Source organism: Canis lupus, chromosome 12, assembly GCF_011100685.1.
Source record: "Canis lupus familiaris isolate Mischka breed German Shepherd chromosome 12, alternate assembly UU_Cfam_GSD_1.0, whole genome shotgun sequence".
Lineage (NCBI taxonomy): Eukaryota > Metazoa > Chordata > Mammalia > Carnivora > Canidae > Canis > Canis lupus.
The window spans coordinates 24,359,006-24,381,829 of NC_049233.1; the positions used below are offsets into that span (position 1 = coordinate 24,359,006).

Consider the following 22,824-nt stretch of genomic DNA (forward strand, 5'->3'; position numbering starts at 1 on the left):
CACCAACTTCCCACACATTCAAAATCCACATATAACTCTGACTCCCCCAAAACTTTACTAATAGCCTGATGTTGACTGGAAGCCTTACCTATAAGAAATAGTTGATCAGCATATGTTTTGTGCATCTATTATATACTGTATTCTTACAATAATCCCTAACTTTTCTTAATTTTTTCAGTATTACTAAGCCATGAGTTTATCTACGAGTTTTTTCAAATTGTTGCATATCTCCAAAAAAATTCTCCAATGTATCCATATAAAAAAAAATCCCCACATATAAGTGGACCTGTGCAGTTCAAACCTGCATTGTCCAACGTTGCTTCTACGTTTTGACTAGTATAAGTAATGTTACCATAAACATGGGTGTACACATATCTCTTTGAGTCTCTGCTCTCAATTCTCTTGATTATATATTAAGAAGTGGGATGGCTAGATCCTATGGTAATTTTATTTTAAGTTTTTTGAGGAACTGTCATACTATTTTCCATAGCAGCTGCACCATTTTACATTTCCAGTTATAATGCACAAGAATATTTCAACTTAATTTTAACACCAGATTAAATTAAGTATCTAATTTTCATTTATCTTAGTGTTGCTGAGCTATACATAGTGGGAATCAATGCTGATAAGTCAGTGATATTCCCCAGCAACAGAGTCAATTGCCTACTTTACCATTTGATAGGTGAGCAAGATGTATGAAGGCTGTGGCATGAACTAGGTAGTATTAGACCAAAGCAGACTTGCCAATACATTGATACCTTAGGGTGGCCAGTACAGACAATGCATAGGGTGAGCAGGCTCTCAAAAATATATAACTAATACTCCCTGGGAATGAATCAGGTTGAGAAAATGAGTAATTCCTACAGCCTACTGGAATCTATATTTTTGTCCCTTAATATCTGACCAAACTCCCCAGGTATTATCTGAGTCAGAGCTCACCCAAACAGATTACGGGGATAAGTGATGTCTGTCTTTATCTGGACTGATAACTTTGGGTCAGTCCCTTACTCGCTGAGACTCAGTTCTGCCAGACTGGGTTAACAGTGTATGCCCAGGGTACCTGAGTGGCTCAGTGGTTGAGTGTCTGCCTTTCGCTCAGGTCATGATCCTGGAGTCTGAGGATCGAGGATCGAGTCTCACATCGGGCTCCCTGTGGGAAGCCTGCTTCTCCCTCTGCCTATGTCTCTGCCTCTCTCTGTGTGTCTCTCATGAATAAACAAATAAAAAGTCTTAAGAAAAAATGTGTGTCCTACCCAATGCACAAGTTGGTTGTGCAGATTAAATAACATAATGAATATGAACATGCTTTAAAAAAAAAATAGGAAGTTCTATTTAACTACAAAGTGCCACTACTGCAAAGCAATAATTTTCCTGAAACATTACTGTCATTTTAAGAACTGACCTCCCTTTGCCCAAGGAACAAACTAAGCTCTCTTTGGATATATTCAATTTCCATAGTTTGATTTTCTTGAACCATAATCATCAGCTGAGGGGGTGGCGGGAAGGTGGTGGAAGAGGGTGGGACGACAGGGAGAAACCAGACAGAACCTTGCCACTCACCAGGAGGTGGTTTAAAGGAGTGTACCAAAGGTACTATGTAGAAAGGTTGAGAGATACATCTAGGACAAAAGGTCTATGGAAATAGAACTATGAATCTAGAAAACAAATAACTTTTTTACTCCAAGTACAACTAACTTGCTACTTTAGAGCTATCTAACAATGGGTGATCTTACCACTGGAATGAAGTAAATCTTGCATTAGGGGAAGCTCTGAATCAGATAAGCTCTAAGACCCCATCAAACTTTAACATTTTGATTCCCAAGGACTGACAGTAACATAGTAGCAGATAGGCCAAGCTGCTCCTTCTTCACAGAGGATACAAGGAAGGGTTTTCTATTATAACCCAGGGGATTGAGGACAAAGATCAAGCAGTAACCACAGGCAAAGAGCTGTTAAATGCCAAACAGAATTCCAAAGGAAGCTACAAGGGTGTTCTTTAAAATAAAGGAATTTATACCCACCCACATTTCCCAACACCATTTAAAGACCATCTTTGAAAGGGCTTTCTTTTCAGTCCTTTGATCTACAGTTGTTCAGGAAAATTTTGGAGGTATAAGTGGCTACCTAACAGTCTAATACTTGAGTTTTCTTCAAGCTTCCTTTGCTCGGAGCTGAAAGAATTAAAAGTTTTTTTTTTTTTTTATGATAGTCACACAGAGAGAGAGAGAGAGAGAGAGAGAGAGAGGCAGAGACATAGGCAGAGGGAGAAGCAGGCTCCATGCACCGGGAGCCCGACGTGGGATTCGATCCCGGGTCTCCAGGATCGCGCCCCGGGCCAAAGGCAGGCGCTAAACCGCTGTGCCACCCAGGGATCCCGAATTAAAAGTTTTTAAGACAATAGGTAACCCAGCAGATGAGAAAGATTTAAAAGGAATAGTAACAGGCCTTGCTGTAGTCGAAATGCTGACCTGGGAAAGAATCACAAGTTAGAAAGATATGTTTATTTTTCTCCAAGCAAAGCACATGAATCCCTTCACCAAGTTAATCCTGGTTTCATGATGTTTGAGAAATTAAATTCTATCTGTATTAGCACTGTTCATTTAACAATCCACCTACCTTGCATGCTTCTGTACATCCATTATTCTTATACCTATTGTTAACAAATTTATAGTAAATGAAATCTTTTGTAAGATTATGTAAGGGGAAAAAAAAAAGATTATGTAAGGGAGGCATAGCAAATCACAGCAGACTCAGTAAGTTGCTGGGGTGTAATTCAGTAAATCCTTTTGAGGCAGTTAGCAAAAGAAATTTGACTTTATTAGTTTAATTCACTCTCTAGGGACGCCTGGGTGGCTCAGCGGTTGAGCGTCTCCCTTTGGCTCAGGGCGTGATCTCAGGGTCCCAGGATCAAGTCCCACATTGGGCTTCCTGCATGGAGCCTGCTTCTCCCTCTAACTGTGTCCCTGCCTCTCTCTCTGTCTCTTGTGAATAAATAAATAAAATCTTTAAAAAAAATAACTCACTCTCTAGAATTCCAAAGAGAAAAGGAAACAAACATTTCCTTTGGAAGCTTTGTATTTGCCAATTAATTAAGCCAAAGTAAGGTATGAGCTGTACAGTCAAGCTTTCCACTGAAAGGGAAGTGTCCTAAGGTTATGCAAATAAAGCTGGGCTCCTGGTCCTACATATTTGAAAAGGAAGGGGAAGACCATTTAATAATCTAAGCAGGAAAGGAACAGAGAAACATCCTGCTATATTTTTAATGAGCTCAAGGATGTGTAGTTAGCTTTTCCACACTGTAGCAAGTTCCCAACTACAAAGATGACCTGAAATCCTGTTAATACTAATTTTTAAAAAATTAAAACTATGCAGTGTTCCAAAATACCTTGCAGCTTTACAATGAGTGCACAAGCAAGTGGAGATAGGGGCAGAGGGAGAAAATCTTCAAGCCGACTCCCATCTGAGCAAGGAGCCTGATATAGGGCTTGATCTTGAGACCCATGAGATCACAGCGCATGAGATCACAACCTGAGCCGAAACCAAGAGTTGGAGGCTTAACCAACTGAGCCACCCAGGTGCCCCTCCAACAGAGATTTATAACCTGAACATATCCAAATTGGAAATTTGATTTTGACTCAGCAGCTCAAACCTTCTTCTTCTTCTTCAGTGTTTACCATTTCAGAAAGCAGAACCACTAGTTATCTGTGTTAAGCCTACCTGTCCTCTAATTCCTGAGTCAAAATTATCAGGCTTAATAATCCAGTTACTTGTGGTGGGAGCCTCATGGGCCAAAGTTTTGCCAGCAGGGGGAGCAAGCTACAGCTTGGGCTATGACCTGGGAGCACAAGCAATCTTTAATCAGATATTCTTGCACCTCCGTGAGAAAGTCTCAGAAATTCTAAGTCACAAGGAAATGCACTGTATGAAAAACTGGAATTAATGAGATGTAACAGGAATGGACTCTGTCCCTGATTATTTGCAAGTGCTCTAAAATTTTAATTTCCCCTCATCCCACCCCCAACACAAACACCTAAATACTTCTTAAGGCTAAGGGTTGTTATATATTAACAGGTGCGCATGAGAGACCAAGAGATAGAAAGACTCTTGTTATTCCCTACAACAAAAAGAGAGGATCAATAAAATGCATGGCAAAGGGCACCTGGGCGGCTCAGTGGTTGAGCGTCTGCCTTTGACTCAGGTCGTGATCCCAGGGCCCTGGGATCGAGTCCCACATCAGGCTCCCTGCATAGCTCCTCTTTCATGGCCTCAGCAATTCTTACCAGGACCCAGTAAGACCAGTGCCATCTGCTGCCTATTTGGGCTAGGAATGGTAGACAGGCAGGCTTCTCTTGAAGGTTAGCAGAGTACCTGAGCCCTGCCCACACCTTTACAAATAGTCCTTTCATTAAACTCTCTTCAGTTAAATTCTCTTAGCATGCTACCTGTGTCTTTCCAGTTACACAGAGCAGAACTTGAACCCATGTCCATTTTCCTACAGGGCCTGATTTTTTTCACTTGAATAATTGCTATGTAGGAGATCTGTACAAAGTACTGGGGATCAAAACAAAAAGTATCTCACTATGATAGAAAGGATCAGAAAAGACTTTCTTGAACAAATTGCTTGGTTATGAGTCAATCTTAAGGGGCGAACTGTAATTCACCAGGCAAACAGAGAAGATAGGCATTCAAGGACAAAGTGGATACCAATTTCAAAGTCACAGAGGATTACATCTTATTACCCAAGGCAATTACATACAGTGCTCATGAGACAATAATGGTGGTTGAGGGTTTCTAAAGTGTGACAATAATCACTTATAAAACCTGAGCCTCATGGGAAGATTAGAAGCTGCAAGGAATTAGCTAGATTCTGAGCAAGAGAACCAATGTGCCTTTTGTTTACCTTCAACAGATCCCAATCACAGAAGATAAATTCAACTATTTAGCATAATATATAATACCTTAGGATCTAGCCCTGCCTGACTCAACCAGTCTCATCTACCAGCACCACCTCCAGCTGTTCCTTGAGAATGCCATACCTTTTCATACCTCTGTGCTTTTGTACAAGGATCTTCTCATCAGAGATACCTACCTCCACTTTCCACCTGATAAATCCATTTTTCAGGACTAATCTCAGGCATCTGCTTCCCTCTAAATATTTCTGACCATTCACAGTGCTTCCATAGTCCCTGTTCATAACTGCACAATAGCATTTTCATAACACAGACATGCATCAGATTTCCTTGTTTGCATGTCAGTCCACTGACTCAGCTGTGAGTTCCTAGAGCCCATGTAGAAGAAGGTGACAGGTTGGAGAGCTAAGTGCTTGGGTTCTAGAACAGGCTGCTTAAATCCAAATCTTAGACTCTATCACAAACAGCTAGTTAAACCTGGGCCTATTATTTATAATCTCTGAGCCTCAGTGTCATCTTCCATAAAATGGTAATAATAACAACACCTACTTCACAGGGTCATTAAGTGAGTCCTATTATACAGTGAATCCTCAAGAACTGTCAGTTATTAATATATACCTATGTATCCCTCATTTCCTATATAAAAAAGCTCATGTTTATTAAATGAATAATTTTTCCTACCACTTCATATTAAATATCACATAGATACCAAATTCTACACAGTTTGTTTCATTAAACCATTGAAAAGAAGACTCTCATCTCTAAATATAAGCTTATTTTACCATTGGTCCAAGATACACAGGACCTTTCCTATAAAGGAATTTAGCTTCTTGCCATTGTCACTGGCCTGTTCACTGAGTCAGACATTCTCCTGGCCTTCTAGCAACCTCCACTTTGCCGGCAGCACAGTTTCCCCCACAGAAGGGCAGTTCTGTCATAATAATTTACAAAAACCTATTATCAAGTCAAATCTTGGTGGTTCCCCTAGGTTAGCATGAGAGATCACAAAAACAGGCTCCCCACAACATAGGAGTGAACCACAGGGAAAAGTCTTTTTAATGCTAAAGCAATGTAAAATTATTTCAGTTATGAAATATTTTTTGGAAAATTTTACAGTGGCATTTTCTAACCCCCAAATCTGTAACCATCACAACCTGGGAAAAAAGTCCATGTGTGAGAACCCGAACCAAGAAGAAATATCAGAGCACACAGAAGAATGTGGTCTCTCTGGAGACCAGCTCCTGTGTGAGCCCACATTTCCAGGTAAGGTAGCTGCAGCCAACAGAGACACAGAGCATTTGGTTAGAAAAGGACAATGCTGCTTGCTGCCTTGGACCAAAACAAAGGCCAAATCTGAGAAGGCTAGCACACTTACTGTCGCCCTGGCTGGCTACAGAGGCCAGTACCAGCCTTATGGGCCAAAGAGACACCTCCCGTTGGAGCTCAGCTACCGCCCCAGATTCCAGCCTTACCTTTCTGTCCTCTACTTCTCTTATGCTGATACTGGCTTCTTGTTGCCCCTCTTCATCAGCTCGGATCTCATCATTATTGTATCTCAGCTTACTGACTCTATGGCCCCTGCTCTCATTCTCGACCCTCGCTCTAATATAGCTTAGAATTCACCAGTTTTTAAATCACCCCATCTGCAGTGGCCAGCTCTGGCTTCTTTGACAACTCTCTGGTCCAGCACTTTCTGTGAAATCACACTCCTTCCTGGAATTCATATTGGGTTCAGAGCACTTACTGAGGGAAACAACAATAGAGTAACCTGATGATTTAATCTGACAATGTTTTAAAACTAAAAGAACTGTCATACCATGGATTTAATATCCTTATAAAAGTTCTCTACTTACAGGTCTTCTGGTTGAAGCACCTTGAATGGAGTGATAGAATTCTGGTTGGACTCGGCTATTTTTCTTGATTCTTCGTTTCCTCACAGAAATCTCTTGCTCACTTTGATGGTGAACTTCCACCACAGGCTTGGCTTCTTCCAGGCGAGCAGCCGCAGCCGCTGCTGCTCGTCTTCTAAGATGCCGAGGGCTTGCTCTGAATCCCTGTAGTGGAACACAAACCCAAACAAGTCCAGATTTGTATTGAGTTATTTTCTGGTCAGTCTATAGGGCTACTTATACAAAGAGCTTCAAAAGTCACCAAGCTCAATGAGATCCTTTTACATTTCTGATGGGAGCATGTATGTAGAAGGAGGCTCAAACCACAAGCTTATGTATTCTGTGAAGCACCTCAGTGTCTCAGAGCCCAGAGTGACCCTACAATAAAACATGCTTTTAATTCAGTAAAGCCAGGGGCCCCTGGGTGGCTCAGCCAGTTAAGCATCTGACTCTTGGTTTCAGCTCAGGTCATGATCTCAGGGTCCTGGGATGGAGCCTGGCATCTGACTCTGTATTCAGCAGAGAGTCTGCTTGAGATTCTCTCTCTACCTCTGCCTCTCTCTTTACCCCTTCCCCACCTCATGCACACATGCACACCCTCTCTCTCTCTCAAATAAATACATAAATCTTTTAAAATAATAATAATTCAGTAAAGCCAGTTTAAAAAAAAAACAGCAGGTAAGAACATTGCTTTACTTATGTGTATTTACATCAGACTACGTGTAAAGGAGGGCTATTTCCACTTGGGCATGAAGGCTCATAAAGGAGCAGGGCTGCATATTGTTACATGGCAAAGTGTCACCCTGCATTCCTGAGAGCAGACTCTGAAGGCAGGAAAGCAGGAAGGTAAAGCATCATCACAAAACACCAAAAAGTGAAAATTCTACACTAAGTGGAGGCAATGCAATAAAGGAATGAGTACAAGCTCAGTTAAACCACATTAAGCATTTGAGAATGCATGAGTTTGGAAAATATCAAAGAATTACATAAAATGATCTCTGTCCTCATATAGCTTACAATTTCCCAAAGAGCAGAAATTCATATATATTCTGGCACGTGTAATTAAGAGTTAAAATGGGCAGTTGAGGACACAGTGCTGGCAGATCTCAGAGGAGCAATCAATGAATGAAACCGAAAATAGTCTATATTTGACTTAGTTGTGTGGGTGGCATTTGAAGAATGAACAGAATTTATATTCCAGGCAAGGGAAACAACACAAGGAATGAATGAATAAGTAAAGTGATAGATGGGTGGGTAACATATTTATGCAGCAATAGGAAACATTATATCACAACACAAGGATGAGCATATGAGCTATGCACGAAGTATGGTGGGAAATTAGAGGGTAGGGGAGTGTTAAATGCTCCACGGTGGGCTTCGGTGAGGTTGTGGGTCCTTCTAATGTTTTTTTTTTTTTAAGATTTATTTATTCATGATAGACACAGAGAGAGAGAGGCAGAGACACAGGCAGAGGGAGAAGCAGGCTCCATGCAGGGAGCCCGACAAGGGACTCGATCCTGGGACTACAGGATCGCGCCCTGGGCCAAAGGCAGGCGCTAAACCGCTGAGCCACTCAGGGATCCCCTCGAATGTTTTTTTAAAGTATACTCCACACTGGGCGTGGAGCCTAACATGGGACTTGAACTCATGATGCTGAGATCAAGACCTTAGCTGAAAGAGTCAGATGCTTAATCCTCTGAGCCACCTAGGCACCCCAACGGTCTTAGGACTTTTAAAAGGTGTATAATAAAGGGCACTTGGGTGGCTTAGTGGTTAATGCCTTGGGCTCAGGGCATGATTCCAGGACCTGGGATCAGGGAGCCTGCTTCTCCCTCTGCCTATGTCTCTGCTTCTCTGTGTGTGTGTGTGTGTGTGTCTCTCATGAGTAAATAAAATTTTTAAATAAATAAAACTTAAAGACTGCAGTAAAAGCATTTAAAAAATGGAGGTTAAGAATTTCAAGGGGAGAAGCAGAAAGATGAGTGTGCACAGGGGGATTCCCACCAACAGACACTGGAGAAGGTCTGATTATGGAGACTCTGAATACCAGGCTGAAGGACAGGAAGAAGGAGAAAAAGGACAAACGTTGGGTGTGACCCACAAAGTCAAAAGTAGCACTGAGGTCAACAGAAATCAATAAGAAAGAAAGAAATGCAAATGGACTTAACAAAACTGAGGTCACTTGTTTGGGTGCTTTTCTCTCATCCCCAAATATATTGATCTATTCCCATCCCTTCTCTGTGTGCAAGCTCAGCTGGATCCTCTTCAACCCAAAATAGTCCCAGAAGATCCCCACAATTTCCACATAATCCAGAGACACTACAGCAGCTGTCAGAGAAAAGGATTAAGAAGAGGGAGCTGGGCCAATCCCTAAAATGCCTTCTGGAGCAGTTAGGACCAAACCATCAGAACCAACCACCACATGGGGCTGCCTTTTAAACATGCAGGTTCTTGGACATCCTTCCCAAACACACACGTGCACGCGTGCCCATGCTCTCTCTCCCCTTTCCTCTGCTCCCTTCTGAATTAGACTCTCTAGGAGTGAGGCCAAAAATGTCAGTTTTTGGCTTGGGTTTGGAGATTTTTTTTGGGGGGGGGGGTGTCATTCTCCTTTTCCCTTTATTTATTTAATTACTTACTTAAAGATTTACTTTAGAGAGAAAGAGAGAGCATGAGTGGAGGGGCAGAGGAAGAGGGAGAGAGAGGCTCTCAAGCAGGCTCCACATTCAGTGCAGCCCCATACAGGGCTTCATCTCACAACCCTGAGATTATGACCCGAGCAGAAACCAAGAGTCAGATGTTCAACCAGCTGTGCCACCCATGCACCTCTCTTTTATTTTTTATTTTTATTGAAGTATAATTGACACACAATGTTACATTAGTTTCAAGTGTGTAAAGAACCTCTTTTTAACCAGCTCCTCTGGTATTTTTTCTGTACTTTGAAGACAGAACCTCTAGGAAGCAGAGCTCAGTCTTACCACTAGGTGGCACCAACTTCCACATCCCCTGCATTCTTGCTAGTTCAGAAATGTGTGCACTGGTGGAACTGACAAGTATTTGCTAATATACTGGTTTCTGTCACAGTGGTATGAGGTCAGTGTATTTCTTTGGTAAGAATGTAGATCCTTCTTCTCTTGTGTTCCTATGAATAATAAGCAACCGAATTTTGTTTAACTTGTATGATCACTAATACTTCTTCTGGCCTACAAATTCTAAAAACACTTGGGGGAAAAAAACCCATAAAGCTCCCTTAATGTGACAGCCTCAAAAAAAGATTAAGATCGGGGTGCCTAGGTGGCTCAGTGGTTGAGCATCTGCCTTCGGCTCAGGTCGTGATCCTGATGTCCTGGGATCAAGTCCTGCATCGGGATCCCTGCAGGGAGCCTGTTTCTCCCTCTGCCTATGTCTCTGCCTCTCTCTGTGTGTCTCTCATGAATAAATAAATAAAATCTTTTTTAAAAAATTTTTTTAAAGATTAAGATTAAACCATGTTGGTGTGGTCCTTCTGGACAGCAGTAGCTCAGTAAACACTGCATCCCTGTATGTACTCTGGAGAAATTCTACCAAGTGGGAAGGTGTTTAAGGTACCACATTACTTGTGATAATAAACATCAGAAACAGTTTAAACCATCCTTCCCTTAACTTCGTCATTTTCTTTACACTTCCAGATTTTTTTGAAGATCTGAGCACCACCATGTAGGCCTGCGTGATTTCTATCATAGCCAAATACACTGCACTATTTTTAAATAACTTTGTATAAGCACTACACTATATTGTACAGGGACTACAGCTAGCAGTCTCTGTCACTTACTACCTCTGTCACTTCCTAGTTGTGTGATCTTGGATAGTTACTTAACCATTTCTTCATCTGTAAAATGGTGATTAAAACAAGAACTTACTTCATAGGGCTGTTGAGATGAATAAATGAATTAATGTACGTCCTCAGAAGCACATCTGGTGTGTAGTGATACATAAGTGTTGGATATGATTATTACATATTTCACTTGTGTGAATAAAAGATTTTTTTAAAGATTTTATTTATTTATTTATTTGAGACAGAGAGAGTACAAGCAGGGGGAGGGGCAGGGGGAGAAGGAGAGAGAATCTCAAGCAGACTCCCAGCTAAGCAGGGAGGCTGATACGGGGGCTCAATCCCAGGACCCCAAAATCATGACATGAGCTGAAGTCAGATGCCTTTTTTTTAATAAATTTTTATTTATTTATGATAGTCACACAGAGAGAGAGAGGCAGAGACACAGGCAGAGGGAGAAGTAGGCTCCATGCACCGGGAGCCCGACGTGGGATTTGATCCCGGGTCTCCAGGATCGCGCCCTGGGCCAAAGGCAGGCGCCAAACCGCTGCGCCACCAGGGATCCCCTGAAGTCAGATGCTTAACTGATTGAGCCACCCAGATGCCCAATAAATATATTCTTGTTTTTGCTTTTGTTTTTTTTTCAATAAATATATTCTTAAAGACAAAATCATGTTATCAATCAGATATAAAAGGAAAATTAATCACATGATTGGTGCATCTTGCTGACAGACACACATGAAGTACCAACTACCCATGATCATCAGGAGAGAGAGTTCTTTGCTCCAGAGAATCCAGAGCACTTACTCTGTACAAGCTCTGTCATGGAGTAGGTAGGCAAATTACTTCTCTGTGCCTCAGTCTCTTCATCTGTCATATAATAATGCCTCTCTCAAGAAGTTATCATGGTGTTTAAATGAGATAATCCACATTAGGTACTCACAACAGTAAAAATGTAACAAAAGGTAGTCCATAAGTTATCATCATTATCACTACTATTTCATTTCCTAGATGTTGCAGCAGCAATTCACCCATCAGCAGGTCGCAGTTATAAACACAGACATGATAGAGAGTCATCACTGGGCAGTCACCCTGCTCATTTCTCTAAACTACTGCAAAGAATTATAGGTCCTAGTTTTAGTAGAATTGCTTACCTAAATATTATAAAAGTAAGCCACAACATCTAACAGAATAAAAATTTATTTTAAACAGTAGGTTCGGGATCCCTGGGTGGCACAGCGGTTTGGCGCCTGCCTTTGGCCCAGGGCGCGATCCTGGAGACCCGGGATCGAATCCCACGTCCGGCTCCCGGTGCTTGGAGCCTGCTTCTCCCTCTGCCTGTGTCTCTGCCTCTCTCTCTCTCTCTCTCTCTGTGACTATCATAAATAAATAAAAATTAAAAAAAAAAAAAAGAACAAAAAAAAAAATAAACAGTAGGTTCTTACAGATGTTAATAGGGCTTGATGGTGTTGGTATCAAGTCCATTTCTCTATTCACTTGATCTTGCCTGAACACCCTTTAACCAGTACATAATAAACACTTCGAAGTCTCTCAGCAGTGAATTTCTGCCATTTTTAGGCCACCTCATTTTATCAGCACCTTTTGGGTAATAACTTCTCAAGATATGCAGTCTTGATACAAAGTGCTCCACAGCCCACTCCAGATCTTGCTCCTTATGACCTGTATAGTTAATCGATAGACACATGGCCAAGGCTCAACCCATTGAAGTTTTTCTGCTTGGACACTGAATATTAAATGGAAGGATATAAAGACTGAAAAAAAAAAGTTAGTAGGAAATCATCAGTCTAGTAGCTACACCAAAGACCTTCTGAATCTGCCTAGTTTTGTCTGTTCTAACCAGACAGTCAGTCTTGATTGTGAGCTTTATCAAGTATTTCTAATAAATTTTCTTTTGGTTTATGTCAGACTCTTGCCTGCAAACAAAAAATTCCAATGTATACTCTTCTGTTATGCTTTTAGATGACTAGCTATTTCCTCAAAGGGTTGAGTACTTAACTTAACCAGTTTGGTTGTGTAGATTGGCATAAAAAAGGAGGAGACATTAACAGCAACAATTTACTAAGGACTACTTAGGTGCTAAGCCTATTATATCCACTTCCTAAGCAAGCAAACTGAGACTTATCAGGGCTAAGTAATCTACCTAAGGCAATCTGCAATTAGAAAAGCCCAGATCAGAACTCAGGTCTTTCTGATGCCAAGCCAACACCCATGCCCGTAAGGGCACTCTGCTGTGAGGTATACAGGGCAGAAATATAGTCAGAGATACTGATGTACATATATTTGCAGAACTGGGCACCAAGGAAGTGCAGAGAAATATATGCAGGTTGTTTAAAACAAGAATAAAAGGGCAGCCCTGGTGGTGCAGCAGTTTAGTGCCACCTGCAGCCTGGGGTGTGATTCTGGAGACCCAGGATTGAGTCCCACATCAGGCTTCCTGTATGGAGCCTGCTTCTCCCTCTGCCTGTGTCTCTGCCTCTCTCTCTGTGTCTCTATGAATAAATAAACAAAATCTTAAAAAAAAAAAAAAAAAAAAAAGAAAAAGAAAAAAGAAAAAGGGGGTGCCTGGGTGGCTCAGTTAAACATCTGCCTTTGGCTCAGATCATGATCGTGAGGTCCTGGGATGGAGCCCTAAATGGGACTCCCTACTCAGCAGGGAGTCTGCTTCTCCCTCTCCCTCTGCCCCTCCTCTGACTTTGCTGGTTCTCACTCTCTTGCTCAAATAAATATTTTTTAAAAAATAAAACAAGAAAAAGTCTATAAACAATTTAGATAAATGAAGAAGAAATTGAAAAAGTTATCATTTTTAGATAAGAGTTATTGTTAGATAAGATCAAATTACCGTCTAGTTTACTGATGAAGTTTCTGAACAAATGAAACTTACATCGAATCATTGAGCACTCAAACAGGATTGCTTTCGTGTTATTGCTATACATGAGAACACCAAGGTTGAAAGGTACACAAAATATAAATTTACCATATACAAGTATTATGATACTAAATAAGCTGATATTTTCATAAAGTATATAATAATACCTCATAAAACCTCAATGAGTCTCTTCATTCAAGGCTAGAAATAAAGTATATAGCAAAAGTTCTTGGATCCATGAATAAAATTCAAGGCAGATGAAGAAGACAGCCAATTAACATGGATGAGGAAAAATTATGTCTTTATTATCACTGATCTCTACACTAATCTAACATATCACTCAATTACGAAAGTAGGCTATAAACTTGATATTATTAATAGTATCAGTGACTTTTGCCACCAACAGGAATCAAATATATTTACATATTTAATTAGTGGCTGTAGCTATCTTGAAATACCAATTTATAATCATCACTACTTCACAATCATAGTAGTTAACAAATCTGCCGCTAGAACTTATTATTTAATTCATTAATAAAGAAGCCATATATTGCTCTGCCCAAAATGTGTTTAATAATTTATAATGATTTTTCAATATAATTGACTTCCTTTATAATTATATATATACACACACATAATTTTATGCATTTATAAACATTCTAAAAAATAAAATAAAATAAAATAAAATAAAATAAAATAAATAAATAAAAAAAAATAAAAACATTCTACAACTGAATCCATGGACTTTACTAGACTGCCAAAGAGGTTTATGGTAAAATAGATCCCGAATACAGAAAATCTCAGAAATGAGTTTATGACCAGACTATTAGCTGCTCACTAAAACCCATGCTTGCCTCTTTTTCTTGGGGACAAGCTAGGCTAGACATTTCCCAGGACCCTTTGCACTTAGGTAGAGACATTAGATAGAACTGAGCTCTAGCCAGTGGAATATGTAATAAGAAATGTATGCCATTTCTAGATCTAGCCCATGAATACTTCCCATAGCCACTTCTCCATGTGCCTTTCTTTTAGCTGGAATGACCTTCAGAAAAGACTTGGAAGTCACATATTGAAGATGGTAGTAGCCTTATCAGCCTGGATCCCTGAATAACTGCATGGAGGAAGCCACTCTGTGAACCTATTCACCCACGATATCCTTAAATGAGTAACAAATTTCTATTTTGTTTGAGTCATTAAAGTGTATGTTTGCTACAGAAGTTTGCATTACCCTAATTCAGTGGTTCTCTAACTTTATCAAGAATCAGAGCTACCAGGAAGGCTGATTAAAAAAATACAGACTGCTGGGCCCGACCCTCAGAGCTTCTAATTCAGTAAACCTGGGACAGGAGCTGAGAATCCGCATTTCTACAAGTCCTCAGCTAATCCTGCCATCCCATAACTACATTGAGAATTCCCACTCTAGTACCAGCTCCTGCCCCTTGCTGTGTCATTAGTGAGTGATTCTAGTCAGAATAACACTAGTCCCTATTGCAGTATGTACAGAGGGACCTCCAAGATTAAAACAACTTTGTCATTTGTGATTTTAATGATCCTATATTAGAAGAATGATCAAGGAAGTCACTCTATCTTGACAGTCTGATAGAGAAATACCAAGAGCCCGGGCTATCTAGCACAGAAGCTAAAACTGGAAAAAGAAAAAAAAAAGAAAAGAAAAGAAAACAAAAGAAAAGAAAACAAAAGAAAAGAAAACAAAAGAAAAGAAAACAAAAGAGAAGAGAAGAGAAAAGAAAAGAAAAGAAAAAAGAAAAGAAGAAAGGAAAGGAAAAGGAAAGGAAAGAAAGAAAGGAAAGAAAAGGAAAGGAAAGAAGAAAGGAAAGGAAAGAAGGAAAGAAAGTAAAAAAATGAATAAGAAAAGAAAAAACATAAATAAAATAAAACATAAAATAAAAAAAGAAAATAAAAAACCTAACCTACAAATAAATCAAAGAAATCAAGAAAAGAAAAAGAAAACAAGCAAAGAAAAGAAAAAGAAAAAAGAAATTCTATAGACCAGTGTTTCTCAAACTTTAATATGTATATCTATAGCCTAGGATTCTAATTAAAATGCAGATTGTAGGACCTGAGATTCAGAATTTCTAACAAGCTCCCAGGCTTCCAATGCTCTGATGTGCAGATCAATCTTTGGGTAACAAGGATGTAGAAGGCCTGATGGAAGCTCTGTGGCTCTTGTATAGGCTAACAGTTATAAGGTACAGAAACCATGGTGAGGACAAAAAAAAATCAGTTGATAGCAGAAGGAAAAGCAGCAGCCAGTGGGGTAGTTCCAAGTCATACCTCTGGCATTTCACTATATACAGTGAGGAGGGAGGCCCTGAATCCACAACCAACTCTCCACTCATCTCTGTGAGGTCGGCCCCTACTATGGGTCTCTTTCTTAAATTCCGTTAAATGGCACATATAACATATCCTAAATGGCAGTAGGTCTCTGATTCTGCATCTAAATGAACCTAAGACACAAAACACAGCCTCTACAATTGGGGCAGGGAAAAGAATAAAAGGAGACTTTGGGGTTGAAACTATTGGAGATACATCTCCTTTAAGGAGCTTAAAATGCTTTTTAATTTTAACTGTTAGATTAACCTAAGCAGGGATCACAGGGTAACACTCAGAAAACAACTATAGTCTCTCTTCCTGCTGTCCCTCAAACCCACGATGAGGAGTTACCTTTCTCCCAGTGCTACACAAAATTTGAGTGGACTCTACAATATCTTTGGTCATTCTCAGATAATTAAAAAGTCTTCTAGCCACTTCTAGTCACAAAACCAGTGCCACTTTAATGAGGCCCTATCATTCTTCCTGGTTTCCTCTTATACAGGGTTTAAAGCGACTCCAGGCACTTTCTCCCAAGAGATCTATAAGAAATACTCATGTGTCCTTCGCCCTGACACACTCTGGGAAAGCAGGTTGTTTCCGATGCAGCCAACTCTGCTCACTCCTCTGCTAGAGCAGCAGGCCTGCTATGGTCTCTGGTCCTTTGAAATTCTCTCACATGGTCTGGCACCCACCTTGGCACACAGGCTCTGAGGATACAAGTCAAGCTTTCCCAGTAGTCTCTCTAAAATCACTCTCACTAGTCTTAATGGGCTTCAGATGAGACTCAGGTACACTGCTAAGGCAATTTCCAGACTGTCATCCTCTGCTCTATCCAATAGGATAGCTACTAGCCACATGCAGCTGTTTACATTTAAATTTTAACTAAACTTAAACTACAAACTCAGGTCCTCAGGTGTACAAACCACATTCCAATTGTTCGGTATCACATGTGGCAAGAGGTATTAGATGATGCAGATAGAACTTTTCCATTTTCACAGAAGGTTCTATTAATAGCACGGCTCTAATCTCTCATAACTTGATCCTCAGCCTTTATCCATTTAGCCTAAAATTGGTGATGGATGGTTATAAATGCAATGCACTCTGCTGAGGCAAGCAACACCAAAATCTCAGTACATCAACAAAATAAAAGTTTATGTCTTGCTATCAGCAAGGAGGATAGGTACTCTGCTCCACAGAATCATTTAGGGGGCAAGGCACCATCCATCTTGTCCCTCTAGATCCACAACATCCTCTCCACTCTACTAGTTTATGGAGAAAAAGCCAGGAATGTGTGGGAGAATTTCAAAAGGCCAGGCCTATAAATGGCATACATCATTTCTCCTTACACTTCATTAACTAGAATTCAGTTATATGGGCATTACCTAACTGCAAGGGAAAGTCAAAAATGTATTTAGGTTAGGTGCCCAAAAAAAGAGAGCACAGATATTGGTGAGCAACAGCAAATTGCCACAGAACTCTTGGCAAAACCAATTTTACAGCCACGTCCTTTGCAAGTCCTGCAAAGGGGTCTAGCTCTTCTCTCTGAAACATGATCCTTAGCAACTACAACTCTTGAGGGCCTCAGGCCAGACTCAGAAAAAAAAGAGTTCCATTTACACATCTTATCACATAGCTAAACATAATTTGAGCCCCATTTAATATTTTCCCAACACTGTTCAGCTGTTAACTTCATCCAATTTTAATTCTTTACAGTTGCATAAATCATAGTCATTCCTGGTTATCCAACACTACCTATGTGTCAAACACTGTGTATGCAATGATTTCATTATTTCTTATTATATGTCTAGAAGGTAAATACTGTTTGATGCCCACTTTACAGATAAGAAAATGGACACTTAGTAGTATCTACCCTACGGTTGAAATTCAGGCAACCTGACCCATGCTATCAAAGGTCAGCAACTACGGCCAAACCTGACTCACTATTTTTGCAGATTTCACTACTGGAATACGGCCATGCCCACTTATGTACATATAGTCTATGGCTACTTCCGTGCTACACAAGCAGAAGTGAATAGTTGCAAAAGAGTTCATACGGCCTCAAAGCCAAAAATTGTTATTTTGGGGGCTTTTACAGAAAAAGCCCTGCCTACTCCTGCTCTATAGTATCCTATAGGTCCTTGAGCACTCGACTTCTAGCATAGATTAAAAAGTAACTTTGACTCAGTGTTTTGGTCTGCTCATCTACGCTCTCCGTCAACAACCTAGTCTGTGAAATATAAGGTCAGTCTGATTTCCCTCCGGCAGCCTGGTCTACCCCATCTGCTTGTGGCTTCATATGCAGATTAAACAACATCTGTTCTGTTGTTTCATCAACCACATAAACGATACTACCAAAGGATGCACTTGCATTATTTTTCTAATAAAGATTATACCTATTCTATGATATTTTTTATATTCGGACTATAACTACCAGATAAAAGGTCTGCACAAATTTATCAAATTGCTTTTGGTACAACAGGTTTCAATCTACCATTCCTTCATCCTGCTTTAGTTTTTAGAGATAAAGCCATCAGCACAGAGTAACAGTGAATTTCGTGGGCAGTGGCTGTCCAGTAAGGCAAGGCTTATTCTATTGAAACTGACCTACACTCATTTTTCTCTTAGACAGGATTTATCAACATCATGTTTTTTACCAAAATAAACCATAAAAAGAAAATAAATATCTTAATTTTTAAGAGACTCTCAGAGTATGGAACTCACATTGCATTGGTATTAAAATCAAGTTAAAAGTAGGGTAGAAAGTGCATCCACCATAGCAGAACTAGAACAGGAACATGTTAGTAGCTGCTGGTGGGGCACCACCCAAACCTTGCATTTGTGAGCCAGGTACTTATTTCCCCAGCTGCTAGGAGTAATGGCAGCTCCTGACTCTTAGCAGAAGCCTTTCTGGGAATTGCCCTCAGCTTGAGAGCAAGCCACTTAGCTTACAGTCAACGCCCTCCTCCAGGGCCAATGTTGGTCAATGAAAGGGTGAGTGCTTGCCTCAATTAGGGACATTTCTGAAGGGCCCTCTCATTTTCCAGAACTTGTGAGATCAGCTGAGGTCTCTGTTGCACATACACAATTCCACTTCTCCATCTGACGGTCCTATTTGTTTCCATCCCAAGGGTGCTCCCCCCATTCAATCCCCTGCACATAATCTCTACCTCCAAGTCTTTCCCTAATAAGCTGACATGCAACAAACATGAGTCTGATTTCCTAAACAGTGCCATCAATCACTTGTGAACCATATTTAACATTCACCGACAAGAGAGAATCAGCAATAAAGAGCTTCCAGAAAAGACAGCGAATCTATCCTTAGAAAAAATGAGAGTAACAGCAAAACATCAGGCAGGGTATACATCAAAAACAGGTAGCAAGAGGATGCAGAAGCAGCAACCTTGGGAAGAAGAGTGGTGAGCAGAGTCCTAGAAGGAAGCTGAAGCTCCACTCAAAGCTAAGGAGGCCAAGAGAGGAAGGCTGCCTGGGAAACAGGAGCGCTCAGTGCAATCTGCTCTCAATGCAGCCTGAGCTCAGCTCAGCGCCTCTTGGCAACCAGGCCCCAGCCCTGGGCACGGACGGTCATGCGCAATGACAGGCTCTATAAATAGCAGAGCAACCAGCAAATCAGAACCCAGCCTTCATAATTGCGGATCAAGGGGTCCTATAGATGATGATTCCTTAAATGTGAGCACAATCTGTTTGCATGCAGCTCTTTTCTGAGCTACCCACTCACAGACCTTATCACCAACAGCCCTGTCTACAAAATAGAAAGAGTCACAGTTTAAAACATGAATGTGTCACAGACAATGTCCTTTTCAAGATAAGAAGCAAAGAAATATAAAGCAAGGAATCATGTTTTATGAGGTGTTTACAATTTCCCAGTGGTAAATGCTAAGAAGCCAAATAGCACCCAAACAGCAAGATTTCTGAAGTTGTAAACTAGTCACACTATGCAAAGACCATTAGTCACAGTACACAAAAGCCACAAGGCTGGTCATAAGAAAGAAAGCAGCATAAAGAGGCATGAGGAAGGAAAAGGAGCCATAGGAAAAGCACAGAATGAAAGGCAAGGGAGATTGGTGAGGGGTGCCTGGGTGGCTCGGTCAATTAAGCGTCTGCCTTGGCTCTGGTCCTGATCCTACCGTCCTAGGATCAGGCCCTGTATGGGGCTCCCTGCTCAGCAAGAAATCTGCTTCCCATCTCCTCCCCACTCAGTGCTCTATCTCTCTTTCTGTCTCTCTCAAATAAATAAATAAAATCTATTTTTAAAGGGGGAGAGGGTTGGTGAGGCTATGCAGCCCACTAATTGTGCAGGAGAAAATGTGGGAGTGGGAAAGGGTAAAGACAGTTAAAGAAAGAAAAGGAGAGAAAAATATGGGGGGAAATGTGCTAATTTGCAACAGGTCATAGCGAAGTGCTAACGTGGCCACTATGTCTTCAAAGGCATCCTGAATACCATTACAAAATCAAAGCCTTTTAGAGTATCAAGTCAATTCCTCAGACAGTGCATTGGAAACAACTCAAGACACAAGAGAGGACAAAATAAAGCCTAACCATATATATAAATTGAACAGCTAACACTATATACCAAGGAAGAATGGGTGCTTAAACCAACTTCTATCAATAGCACCCCCAACCAGCTATTTGCAAGTAATAGGTTAGTCTTAAAGTCCAACAACAATCCCAATAAAGTATTGTTTGTATGAGAAATTCCTAAATTGAGGATGATTCACGACTCAGGCCAATTCTGCCACAAGACGGATTGGGGGCTCACTAGTTCCAGTGGTAGACAGATAATGGAGGCAAGTAGCAAGTGAGGCCCAGTGAGGGTCATGAATATGTAACAGGCAAGAGCCAGTGGGTCACCCCATGAAAGCTTCAGGCATCCAATACTCAAAGCCAGACAGGCACTAGGTGACTGGTTCAGGCACAACAGGACCTGGGCAGCCATAGGGGATAAAGGTCCTAAGACCCGTAAGTGTCCTCACTGTTGCCCGCCTCCCTTCCAATATGAATTCTTGACCTTCCCCAAGATCTACCAAACAAAAGATATCAGCTCATCAGCTGTCAAATGTTCTGATTACTCAGTGACCACTTACTACAGGTTGTTAAATATTAAGAATTTTAAGAATTTTGAATACCAGCCCCACCAATGTATAAAGCCACCAAAAGCTATTCAGGCTTTTGGGCTGCAGTTTAGGGCAGAATTTTCAGTCCCAAAGGTGAGCTATGACTAAAACAGTAAAATGGAGTAGTCATTTACTGAGCCTCAGGCCAGGAGCCCCTAGATGGATGCTTGCCAAGCTCACCATCAAGTCTCAGGCACAATGCCTGTGAAGCAAGCCTAAAAACACCAAAGGCAGAAGCTTCCAGCACATACTGCTCTGATCAGAAATGTCTCCAAAACACTGACAGCCCCCACTGAGGATGCACAGAGCAAAAAGGACTGACCATTTCTGCCCACAGTCTGAAAGCTGACCCTTTGCCCTGATGAGACTGATTGAATGTGTTATTTGGTCTGTGTTCAAATCTTAAATGCTTTTCTGGCAGCACATGTCCTCTAAAATCTGCTTACTCTCAAGATATACTTATCAGCAAGAAGAAAAAAAAAATGTTTTCATGACCTAAAATCTTATGATAATTCATACCAAATAAAGAGAAAGAGAAAAAGGAACAGAGAGAGCTAATAGGACCAAGGTACAAATAAAGACAATCAGAGGACTGAGGGAAATGTTGATGGCTAGTCCATCCTGAGGGTAGTGATGACATCTTTTACTGCTCATTTCTGCTCTGTCTCTGACATATATCATGTGGACGTCAGCAAAATCTCTGCTTTAAGCAGTCACCTTGTACTGACTCTTTCCCAAGGTGATGTAGTAGCTAAAAGCTTTAAAGAGATTGTGTTACTCTCTCTCTTCAGTTATTTGGGCAAGAGCTATGAACTTTTTAACCTAGATCATATGATCCTGTTGACTTTTCCCAGTTGATTGATTTAAGTGGTATTTATTTCAATGTGGCTTTTTCACAGTATTTATCACAGTTTGACTTATCTAAAATGCACTCCTGGATATGAAGGCAGCCACATGCTTCATTTCTCTTTCTATCCTACTTTGTTCCTACTTATATATGGCACAAGTGGATTCTCAGTGTGTTTTGGTTTTTCTTTTTTAAAGATTTGCCTAAAAATTCAGAAAACAACAAATTAGAGACTTAAACCCACCAAAAAGAGTATCTACCACATTTTCCTGAACTATATAAATAAATGAATGTGCCCGTTTTATACATCTCTCCAGGGTAATAACTGTGAAGTTAGCATCCTGATTCTTTGCCTATGCTTGTACAGATATCCATACATATATAAATATTTATATATAAAATAAAAATTTTTAACAAAAATAGGATCTTGCTATATATATAGTTTTGTATATATATAAACTATATATATATATAGTTTTGTATTTTGCTCTTTTCAATTAACAATAATATAGAAATAGATTTAAAATTATATAGGTAGTACATTCCTTTTAACAACTGATTGATTTTCTAGTATCTAGGTGTGTCATACTTTAGTCAACTATTCTCTTACAGATTAAAATTTGGGATATTTATATTTGTTTCTATTGTAAACAGTGCAATAAACAAAACACATATGTATCTTTAACTAAATCTCTATTTACAAATGAAATTGCCAGGCCACAGAAAAATCACATTGCAAAGATACTTCCAGATTTGTCTCTAAAAATGTAGAACCAAACTACATTTCTAGCAACACTAGGAAAGTGTCTAATCCTATTCCTATCATTCCTGGATAGCATCGACCTTTTTATTTATTGCCAGTCTGATGGGCAAAAATCTAGCCATAATTTGCATTTTTAATAGGTTGGAAATTCAAATTTTTATAAGCCATTTTTTTGTTGTTTTCTTTGAATTATCTGTTCACATCTTTTGCTAATTTGTCTATAAATTACATGTATTTGTCATACTGATTTT

At 40.2% G+C, this 22,824-nt stretch overlaps 1 protein-coding gene across 16 annotated transcripts in view; it reads right to left on the reverse strand.

Annotated features, from left to right (window-relative positions):
- DST (dystonin) overlaps positions 1 to 22,824 on the reverse strand; it is a 480,589-nt gene that overhangs the window by 415,914 nt on the left and 41,851 nt on the right. For all 16 annotated transcript variants that reach the window (XM_038554403.1, XM_038554389.1, XM_038554383.1 and 13 more), the window contains exon 3: positions 6,764 to 6,964. In XM_038554403.1, the coding sequence (XP_038410331.1) occupies positions 6,764 to 6,964 (201 nt within the window). The remainder of the gene's footprint in view (positions 1 to 6,763; positions 6,965 to 22,824) is intronic.